This window comes from Camponotus vicinus, unplaced genomic scaffold (genome assembly GCF_025532165.1).
Source record: "Camponotus vicinus isolate PSW18456_S1 unplaced genomic scaffold, iyCamVici1.0 SCAF_13, whole genome shotgun sequence".
Lineage (NCBI taxonomy): Eukaryota > Metazoa > Arthropoda > Insecta > Hymenoptera > Formicidae > Camponotus > Camponotus vicinus.
The window spans coordinates 10,109,982-10,122,083 of NW_028141949.1; the positions used below are offsets into that span (position 1 = coordinate 10,109,982).

General features: G+C 39.7%; 1 protein-coding gene across 1 annotated transcript; it reads left to right on the plus strand.

The window, feature by feature from the left end:
- Positions 1 to 9,965: 9,965 nt before the first annotated feature.
- LOC145963954 (uncharacterized) lies at positions 9,966 to 11,138 on the plus strand. The gene is made up of 2 exons (XM_083086316.1): positions 9,966 to 9,989; positions 10,434 to 11,138. Exons 1-2 carry the CDS (start codon positions 9,966 to 9,968, stop codon positions 11,136 to 11,138), a joined length of 729 nt encoding a protein of 242 aa, XP_082942442.1.
- The last annotated feature ends 964 nt before the right edge of the window (positions 11,139 to 12,102 follow it).

The following is a 12,102-nucleotide window of genomic DNA, read 5'->3' on the forward strand; positions in this document are numbered from 1 at the left end:
GTGGAACGATTGTGGGACAAGCTTCCAGAATATATAAAGGCTGATTCGGAGGTTCGACAAGATCGTTCGTGCATGCGACATTACAATCAGCCGTGGCAGCGAACACATATCGACGGTCCGCCACCGTTAATAAAAGATTGCTACGAATGTCAGCGAGAATCGTAAAAGGTAGCGGTCTCTTAAATCGTGCGATAAACGCGCTTCCCATCGAATTACATATTCCCGGTTATCAGTTTTGCGGCCCGGGAACTCGATTAGAGAAACGATTGGCTAGAGGTGATCGAGGCATCAATCCATTGGACGCCGCTTGTCGCGAGCACGACATTGCTTACTCGCGAAGCAACGACCTCGGTCAACGACACGTCGCGGATCGCATACTAGCTGCAAAAGCGCGAGAACGCATTACCGCGAGGGATTCGACTCTTAGCGAAAAAGCAGCCGCTACGACTGTTTGGGCGGCAATGAAGGCAAAGACAAAACTCGGCATGGGGATGAAAAAGCCATCGACGACAAAAAGGAGGAAAAAACGAATACTTCCAGTAGCGAAACGCGGTGGTATTTTACCACTTTTACCGTTGTTGGGTTGTCAGTTCTTTGGCCGGTGGTGCGACGGGAATCGCAAAGGCTGTAAACGATAGCAAGGCGGCGCAACGTCAGCTGTAAGAGTTGCAGCGTCACAATCGCGCTATGGAAGGTCGCGGACTTTATCTCGCTCCGTACAAGCGTGGACAGGGATTCTCAACAAAGTCTAAGAGAAAAAAAAAACGTCGAAAAAACATTAAAAATGCCTACGGGTGCGACAACTAACGTGCAATTGGAACAATTGGCGAAACGTATGCACATATCTTTCTTTAGAGGTGTTTTCATGCGCAATAATTTACCGATAAGCGGTGTACGACGAAATGAGAGCGGTATCGTCAATTTGGATGACGTTGATGGTCCCGGTACTCATTGGATAGCGTACGCAAAGAGGGGAGATCGTGTCGTATATTTCGACAGTTTTGGAAATCTTCGACCACCCAAGGAACTTGTGCGATATTTCGGACGAATGAAAATTGAATACAATTACGCATCTTATCAAAGTTACAATCAGAGCATCTGTGGACAGTTGTGTTTAAAATTTCTTCAAACAGTTGACGATCAATTTAAAGCCTAACAATCCATCGTCACGACTCAGTATTCGTTCGACATGTCACTGACACTTATGTTGACTGGTAGAAGCAGCGTTCTCGCTGTAAGCTATTTTCCCGCTATAGATTTGACCGATGCCGATTACGATCTCGGATTAACTGATTTTGAAACTTATCATACGATTCCGAATGTAAATTTTTCGAATAATAAATTTTACTTTGGCAACGACGACAAGGAAATTACGATTCCCGAAGGATCCTACGAATTGCACGTTATAAACGACTATCTCAAACGCGCAATTTTGCAAGATGAACACCTTTCCAGAGATGTTGAAAACGATTATGATGAGGAATATCCAATAGCGCTCTGCGCCAATCATAGCACGCTAAAGAGCGAAATCAAATGCGCCTACAGAATAAACTTTACCAAACCCGACAATGTAGGATCCTTGCTTGGATTCTCGTCGAATCGTATATTGCAACCTCGCAAGTGGTACGAATCGGACGAACCAGTTAATATTATAAACGTAAATATTTTTCGTATAGAATGTAACGTGACTACTGGTGCGTACAGCAATGGCATGCGCGTACACACGATACATGAATTTTCACCGAGCGTACCGCCAGGATATAAGATATCGGAAACGCCGGCACAGATCATTTATCTGCCGATCATCGTACGGAGCATTACGGATTTAACGATACGTATTGTGGATCAAAGAGGCCGATTGCTCGATTTTCGAGGAGAGGAAATTACCGTAAGATTGCATATACGGCGGCGACAAACATAGTATGCTCGTGCTGAACGAAATGGAGCACGCGAGAGACAATACTTTTACGAGGGACAATACTATTGCGGTATCGGGTGACAATAATAAGATAGCCGTTAAGAAGAAGCTGAGCGCGTTGAATCGTGAATTTTTAAAATCATTGGGATTCATCGTGCGAAAAGAATGATTGATATTTTGAATATCGCAGGTGAGCCAGTCTTTGACGATCGCATCGTCAAGATTGAGACTCATACATACAATCCGTACGTCAATACGACGCTTGGATACAGCGATGAGATACGAATACCTATACAACGTCAGGATTTGTACACGTTACCGTGTGACTTTCTTTACATCGAGGGAAGGTTTAATGTGCGTAAAGCGAATGACGAAATGAAGGTTGTATTGGGAAACAATTGCGCCGCATTCATGTTTGATGAGCTTCGATATGAACTCGATGGAGTAGAGATTGATCGCAATAGAAATGTTGGAATAACTTCAACGTTCAAAAATTATGTCTCTCTAACGCACCAGAAAAGTATAAACTTGAAGAACGCTGCGTGGGATTTGACCTACAACGGTGACAAAAATTATTTCAACTATTGCGTACCGCTCAACATGTTGCTGGGATTTTGCGAAGATTATAAACGCGTTGTGATTAACGCTCGTCACGAATTGATTCTGATACGTTCGCGCAACGATAATAATTGTCTATTCGGACATCCATCGTCGGAAGCTGAGATTGAATTACTCAAGATACAGTGGCGTATGCCTCATGTAATATTGAATGAGATTAATAAATTGTCGATGTTGCGAATGTTGGAAAGCGGACGATACTTGAACATGAGTTTCCGATCTTGGGATCTATACGAATTTCCTCTGCTGCATAGCACGACTAAGCATTCGTGGACCGTGAAAGCCGCCTCCCAGCTAGAGAAACCACGATACGTGATCTTTCCACTGCAAACGGGTAAAAAGAATTCAGTGTCACAAGATGTTACATTATTCGATGACTGCAAATTGACCAACGTTAAACTCTATTTAAACTCGGAATTTTATCCCTACGATGATTTAAATTTAGATTTTGAAAAAAATAGATTCGCCGTCCTATTCGATATGTACTGTCGTTTTCACAAATCTTATTACGGATGCGATAACAGCACCACGCTATTAACTATTTCAAAGTTTCTACATTGCGGTCCTCTCGCGGTCATTGATTGCTCGCGACAAACCGAGTCTGTCAAAACTGCTACCGTGGACGTGAGAATAGAGTTTGAATGCAGGGAAAATATACCGGCGAATACTACCGCCTATTGTCTCATCTTGCATGATCGGGTTGTCGAATATAATCCATTGACCAATGTAGTCCGCAAAATTACATAAGTCAGCAAATATCCCCTCCATTGCATATGAAAAAATATAAAAGATTGAGATGTTTGACGATCGACATCAGTCTGCGATCGGATCTTGTCATCATGGCTGTGCCAACGTTTGTGGATCTACAAGGATTTATCGTTGGCAAAAATTTTGTCGTGAAGGAAGCTGCGGTTCTGAGAAAGGGATCCGTACTTTCTCATTACATTTTTACATGTCCCGAACCATGGCACATGCTCACAAAATCTGAGAGATGTCAGGTTTTATGGCTGATGAAAAATCACCATGGATTATCGTGGAATGATGGACACGTTTCATATTGGAAGTCGAAACGTTTAATTACAACGGCGATGATGGGCACAACGGGGGGGGATGATGCGTCACCTCTCGTGTACGTTAAAGGGCACGAAAAACGGCAATGGTTAGCCGATATACTGGACAATGATGCGAGAAACGATGTGATTATCGAAACTTTGGATGTAGACTATGAGGATGTAGCTTCTTTAAATAAGTTAGATGTTAAGAATACTATGCGTTGTGAAAATCATGTTAAAAATTGCGCTTTACAAAATGTATTTAAGATTTATAATTGGTGGTTGAAACACCATGATTCTTCGAATCCATATTTATAATAAATTGATGCGATATATTTTTATCGTCTTTCTTATTCTCTCCATTCTTTCCTTTTCCTTATCTATGTATGTGCGCAGTATCGTGTTACCGTACGTGACACAGCTGCCACAGATATTGTATTTCGATACTACATTGTGGTACATAATAAAACATTTAAATATTTGTTTAATAATTGAATATAGTTTTGCGTTCAATTACCGTTCAATTCCGTTCTATTACCGTTCAATTCCGTTCGATGACCGTTCATTTCCGTTCGATGACCGTTCAATTACCGTTCGATGACCGTTCAACGAGCGTTCGTTTCTGTTCGACGGGCGTTCGATGACCGTTCATTTCCGTTCGATGACCGTTCAATTACCGTTCGATGACCGTTCAACAGGCGTTCGTTTCCGTTCGACGGGCGTTCAATTACCGTTCGATAGCCGTTCGACAGTCGTTCGTTTCCGTTCGATGACCGTTCAACGGGCGTTCGTTTCCGTTCGACGATCGTTTGTTTCCGTTCGACGATCGTTCGTTTCCGTTCGATGACCGTTCAATTACCGTTCGATGACCGTTCAACGGGCGTTCGTTTCCGTTCGATGGGCGTTCAATTACCGTTCGATAGCCGTTCAATTACCGTTCGATAGCCGTTCGATGACCGTTCATTTCCGTTCGACGAGTGTTCGTTTCCGTTCGACAGTCGTTCGACAGTCGTTCGATTATTATATTTTTATTTTCTTATTATATACTTTTTCTTATATTATTATTATATTATTATTAAATATTATTAAATATTATTTTATTAGACACACACACACACACACACACACAATTGTATTACACACATTTTAAAATAAATTTTGATTGAAAAAAAGAATGTGATTATTTACTCGCCTCTCCTTGCGTTCCCATCCCTTGCGTCTCTCTCGTGCTAGTTGTAAGTATAGCGATATCGTTCTCTCTCGTACGCGTTGTTCTCGCGCTATTATCGTTCTCTCTTTCGTACGCGCTATCGTTCTCTCTCTTGCGCTAGTTGTAAGTATAGCGATATCGTTCTCTCTTTCGTGCGCGTTGTCTTGCGCTATGATTCTCTCTCGCACGCGTTATTCTTGCAATATCGTTCTCTTTCGTACGCGTTGTTCGCGATATTATCGTTCTCTCTCATTCATATGCTCGTCGCTATCACTCACTCACTCACTTACCTTTGCGTCGTCCTTCTCCCACTTATGCAGCATCTTACAATGCGTCGTCCTTGTCCCACGTTGACGCCATCCTTGTCACACGTTGATGTCATCCTTGTCACATATTGATGCCATCCTTGTCACACTGTCCTCTTCACATACACTTAGCGTTATCATTTCCCACACGTAGCGCTATTCTTCTCACACCACCGTCTTCTTTCCGCGGATCCCCCTTCTCCTCGCGGACCCCCTCGTCCATCGGTCGCGCCGTGGATCCTCCCTACACGCGCGGAACCCCTCATCCATCGCTCGCGCCGCGGATCCCCCCCTACCCGCGCGGACCCCCTCGTCCATCGCTCGCGCCGCGGATCCCCCTTCCCCGCACGTGATGCCCCCCGCGTGACGTCACTCCCCCGCGTGACGTCACCCCCCCGCACGTGACGTCATCCGCCGCACGTGACGTCATCCCCCGCGTGACGTGCCCCCCTCCGCGCGACGTCACCCCCCCCCCCGCGTGACGTCACCCTCCGCGTGACGACACCCCCCCCCGCGTGACGTCATTCCCCGCGTGACGTCACCCCCCGCCGCGGTTCCCCCTCGCCCCTCACCCCTCCTCGGAGCCCCTGGGTTAGAACTCTCCTAGTATCACTACTCTTATATATTAGAGAATATTCACAAATTTTCACAAATATACTTTATATTAATTTTCTGTATCATCACCAATCACAATACGAATTCTCAAGTTGCTCTATTTTAGAAAATTATTTGTGTAGCTGCGAAAAATTCTTCATTTTCAATCAGTCAGATAGATTCTAAGGCCAATATTCTCAATTTGCTTTTATCGATAGAGGCGCTTTTAAGCATATGATAACTATGTGCTTAAGCATATATAAACTATATCCTTAAAAGCACATTTATCGATAAAAATGAATTGAGAATATGGACCTTTAAATTTTTCTCTCAATAACGGAAAGAACATTGTTCAAATTTCTATTTATTTTTGTTTGAACAAATCACTTTTTATTTTATAAGTTTATATAAGTTTCTAAAGATAGAATCCTATTATTTTGTGAAAAATTTTTTATAAATTTAATTCATTCTAAAGTGGATTTTCTGTTTTGAACAACAAGTTTCTAATTCAGATAAAGTTATAACTATTCTAAAAACTATTTCAGAAGAGTTGAATAATATTCAAACTTTGAATACAATACTTGAATTTTATTTTTAAAAACTTATATAAACTATTTGAGATGATCTTTCAAAAATATCATTTATAACTAGTTTATATATTATAATCTCTTAATACATACATGTTAAGTTTATATATAATTTCTTTTATAATATATATATACATATATATCCTTTATAATATATATTCTCGTTTATATTGAGTTTATAATAAGTTGTAGTATAAGAGTCTATAATAAGTTTTTATTGTAATCTCAATACTGTATCTTAAGTTCATATTATAATCATATTTGTAATAAAATATTTGTAATAAACATTAATTTTTTTACTTAAAAACTGATATATTACATATACTCCCTTATATACTGTAATATATTATTTACTTATATATTTGGATAAAAGTACTTTATATTTAATAATTTAATTCATTTAAATTATTTAAATATGTTACTATTTGTAAATACTTTGACTTATAATCTGTAGTATCATTTAACACACCGACTATATAATTCATTCGATCTTCGTTAAGTTCTAATTGAACAGTTAAGTTGGAATGGTTTTCTTCATTGTGAGCAATAATCGCAATGTCTAAATCGTTTATTCCAAACGCATCAATAATTCTATTGTATAAGGGAGGTTGGTCCTGAAAAATTTCACGGGTAGCGATATGTTCACTATTGGCATTTTTTAGCATGCCAGACAACCAAAGTTGTCTAGGAGTTCTATTTCGTTCTGTTCTCAACTTATGAAAATTCCACGCTTGTGTAAAATTGTCCAATTTTTCATTTATATATGTCAGATAAACTTGTTGTAATGCAAATATATGTTTTTCGTTATTAATATCTAATAATCTATCTTCTTCCAATGCAGTAAATTCATTATAAAAAAATCGATCACTTCTTTAAATACGTCTACCCATAATCTTTCTATACGTTGATTATGCACCGAACGACCTGCCAGATGACTTCCTCTGTTTAGTCCACGAATAGCATTCATAATCATTGCAACAAATAGGTTTTCATATCCAAAGTCTGATCTCACTCTAGATGGTAAGCTATATTGTACTGCGGCGGTAGCGAAAAATTTTAATTAAAATATAAAAATTTATTTTAAAGTGTGTGTGTGTAAATACATTTATGTGTGTGTGTGTGTGTGTGTGTGTGCGCTTAAAATTAAGAATAACAGTAATATAATAGTAATAAGAATAGTAATAATAGTAATATAATAATAAAATGAAAAAATAAAAATATATAAAAGATATAATGGGAGGGGGGTGCGCCGGGCTAGGGGGAGACCGCTCCTGCAACAGAAAAAGAGACATTTCATTAGTTTTTAATAATTTATTGTAAGATACTTTTCATGTAATATAAATTGAAAGTTACTTACAATTTATGTTTCTTGAAAGAAGAGTTCGTTACGCGTCGCCGAATTCTCGCTCTGAGTAGGCAGCATATAATAAGGTTCCAGCAACTCCTCTCGTTGCTCTTCTATACTAGGAGGTTCAGACGGTAAAAAATGTATCTTCCATATTTCCATACGGTCAGTATTATATACTATGACAGACATATTATCCACATCATATCCTTGCTTCTTGAGGGTACGGAACGTATGACAGTATTCCTGGTAACAATCCTTACAGTCTAGGACAGGTCTTGTCACCGTCACTTCCGTGCCACAGTGACAGCATCTAAACGGTGTAAACGGTCCCTCGAAGAAGCCGTGGAAATAATTATGCTGTAATGCATAATTTCGATAAAATTCGTACCGACAATCCTTGCAGTAGTGTCGGTTTCGACGTAGATAGGACTCGGTCCAGAAACATTTTGTAATATGTATTCTCGGGAGATCGGAGTGAAAGCGAGGATGGACCTCGGTTTGTATGGTTTAGGAATACACATAATTTTGTCTCTTCTTTTCCTAATTATTGTAAATAAACAGCTCACTTTTCTTCCTCGCACACTCTCCACAACTTTGTGACAAGCACAGAACAACGAAAGAAATAATATTCTAATGTCGCAGACTCCTCTTCATTATATATCTTTTAATATCTTTTGTCTCATTCCAACTAGAGCATCACGTCTCATCTATCTCAGCATTTCTCTACATCTTTAGCGGAGCGTGTTGAGAAAAGTATAACTATTCTTATTCATATGGAAGGAAAGAATTAAAATCACAGATGGAATAAAAATAATTATTTATTGCAAGCATCGTAAAGAATATCATTTACAGCGCATGTTAATAATTCACAATCGATTAATGATTCGCTGTTAAAGACATCACTATCGCGTATCGTTTTTACAGCATCGCATACAGTAGTAATATTGTTACGTTGTAATACAGTTTCAAATTGTTTAAATTTTTCATTCACGAGATACGTATTCTCGCATAACCAATTGTGCATATGATCGATACAATTTTCAAAATTAAATAAATATAATAATGTTTGTGGTTTCATGTACAAAGAATTTTCGCATAATGTGAGTTTTACAATTTTCGATTGATACACTTCGATCGATAAATCTCCAATCCTTAATGGGAGAGCAGTCGATTGTAGAAATTGTTCAACGTCTGCTTGCTTCTGCATCAACAAATTCCACGTTGAAAAAGGCAATACTATTTGATTGCCTCGATTATCGCCGAGAATCAGTTCCACGTACGATACAGCTCCCACGCTTATTCCAATGTCCAAATACTTGTACGACGTTGGGGTTAGAGCGTATCTTCTTCCAAGTATGCAAGTCGCACGATGAGGCTGAATGCTATAAAAATATAAATAATTAGATCAATATTTAAAAAAAATTAATAAATAAAATTTTTAAACGATCGAAACTTACGTGTCGCATTTTTGCTTCTTACACGGTGGAGTTTCACCGTTTCGAATCCGAACGTAAAAATTCATGTTGATTTCTTCAGCGAACCTTTCACACGAGTGATTGATGTAATACTGATCGTATTAGAATTAATATCAATTCAAATAGTATCGCAAATTGCAATGTAGAGGGGATTATTGCCAACGCATCATTTTAATTTCCTCTAAAATTTTGTCGCGCAGATGTATGGCTGCGATGACATCATCCCCAGAACAAAAAATTAGCTGAATTCACTAAAATCGAGCGCCGATGTACGGCTGCTCCTGATACAATCACGTTAGATTTTTCAAATGTACGTGACAAAACGCGAAATTATCAAGGTTAAATTGCGCATCGGAACAAAGATTTAGCTGAATGTGCTAAAATCGAGCGCCAATGTACGGCTGCTCCTAATGCAATCACGTCAGATTTTTCAAATGTACGTGACAAAACATGAAAAAAATAACCGCCAAGGTTAAAACGCACATCACCCCTAGACAAAGATTTAGCTGAATGCGCTAAAATCGAGCGTCGATTTACGGCTGCTCCTGATGCAATCACGTCAGATTTTTCAAATGTACGTGACAAAACGTGAAATTTTCAAGGTTAAGATGCGAATCGGAACAAAGATTAACCGTCAAGGTTAAAACGCACATCACCCCTAGACAAAGATTTAGCTGAATGTGCTAAAATCGAGCGCCGATGTACGGCTGCTCCTGATGCAACCACGTCAGATTTTTCAAATGTACGTGACAAAACGTAAAATTATCAAGGTTAAATTGCACACGCTATTCCGGGGAATTTTTTAAGATGAAATCATTCTAGAATGTTCGATGATATGCACGAGACAGTATATAAATCATGATCAAGAGGCACACCCCGCCAGTATTTTTGCTAAAGTACATCCAGAACTATCATTAGGAAGCGCATTTCGCAAGTGTGTGTTACAATATGGAGGAACAAAATTTGCGAGAGCAATCCACATTGATTGATTCGCTGGAAGACTACATTGTGTGGGAGCAACGATGCGACCAATACATCGAGTCGTTGGAAGAGCAAAGTCGAATCAAGCGACCGCGATTATCGATCGGAAATCGACAATCGCTGATTGCTCGGATCGCGCGCCTCGAAGGGTTGAAAAATTCGGTGCGTGGACGTTTCGTACACGCGAGTGCCGGATGCAGCACGCATCAAAATAGACTTGTGTGGCGTGAGATTGATACGGCGTTCGAGAGTCGCGTATCGACTGGTGCGGTGATAAATTATAACCACATCGAACCTCGCCAATTTCTCGATGACGCCAAAGACATTGTGATAGAACATGTGAAGAACGTTATAAAAAGACACAATTGTGTGAAAGTGAACACAATATTTAACGGCGAATTCGTGGCTGGGGATAAACGCGCCAACAAAAGTATCAATACGAGAAACTATGAACTCTTTCGCACATCCGATTTACGCGAGTGGTACGAACGGCGCGTTATCGAACCCACCCTAGCGTCTCTGGAAGAATTTCAGGAACGCGATAGCGGGTGGGCTTTGTCGCGAATACTAAATTTAACTGTAAATATAAATAAGTATAATCCTATGCGTGCGGGATGTCACATCAAATTACCGCGGGAGATTATGTTGAAAAGAGCAGTGATTAACGTACAATCCAGAGACAATGCGTGTTTCGCGTGGGCAGTGGTCGCCGCACTATACCCCGCCGAAAGAAAGGCGGAACGGGAATCATCATACCCGCATTACACGACAGTGCTGAATCTCCGGGACATTGAGTTTCCAGTGACTGTAAACCAAATAAAAAATTTTGAACATGTTAATAACATTTCGATCAACGTCTACAGCATCGAAGACAAGAACAGCATTGTCCCGATGCGTCTTACAGAGCAGAAGCGGGATAAGCATATCAACTTGCTGTACATTGAAGACGACAACAGCGTCGGACATTTTGTGTGGATTAAGAATTTATCCCGGCTCGTGAGCTCGCAACTGAGCAAAAAGGATCACAAGAAATATATCTGCGATCGGTAAGTTTAATTTATATTATTTGAATAATTATAGGTTATACACTTTGTTATATAAATCTTTAAAAAATTTTTCTTTTACAGATGCATGCATTATTTTAATTCGGACACCAAGTTGCAGTCGCATACGGTCGACTGCGGAAAGATGAACGATTGCGCTGTCCGATTGCCGAGCGATAAGGACAAGTGGTTATCGTTCAACAACTTTAATCGGAAGGAGCGGCTTCCATTCGTCGTGTACGCCGACTTGGAATGCGTTCTGGCCAAGACGGAAGAAGAGAAAAACGCATATCAACACCATCGGGTATTTAGTTTAGCCTATTATGTACATTGTTCGTTCGACGAATCTTTATCGGCGTACCATTCGCGTCGTAGCGCCGATTGTATAGCAGGGTTTGTTGAAGATCTTAAAAATTTAGCGTTACGTGTAAAAAATATTTTAAAAACAAATGTCCCCATGGTAAATTTGACGTCCGAAGAGTGGGAGAAATTCCATAGCGCCACTCAATGTCATATATGCGAAAAACCGTTTGCGGAAGACGATACACGCGTTCGCGATCATTGCCATCTGACCGGGCGGTACAGAGGTCCAGCACACTCAAATTGCAATTTAAATTATAAGGAATCTTTTTGCATTCCCATAGTCTTTCACAATTTATCCGGTTACGATTCACATTTCATTATCGAGGAAATAGCATTCGAAGGGAGAATCGATTTATTACCAATAACTAAAGAGAAATATATTTCGTTTACTAAAAATGTTTGTTTGGAAGAAGAATCAAAAAATCATGTAAAATTACGTTTCATCGATTCATACAAATTTCTCGCATCGAGTCTCGATAAATTGGCATCATTTTTGGACAAAGACAAACTCAAAATTTTAAAATCAGAATTTCAAAATTTATCAACAGAAAATTTCTATTTGTTAACGCGAAAAGGTGTATTTCCGTACGAATACATCGACTCTGTTG

Bases quoted from the DNA above. Each gene is read 5' to 3' on its own strand.
- LOC145963954 (XM_083086316.1), top strand. From the start codon at position 9,966: ATGATCAAGAGGCACACCCCGCCA. The intron at 9,990-10,433 runs GTATTTTTGCTA...GAACATGTGAAG, and splicing joins TCAAGAGGCACACCCCGCCA to AACGTTATAAAAAGACACAA.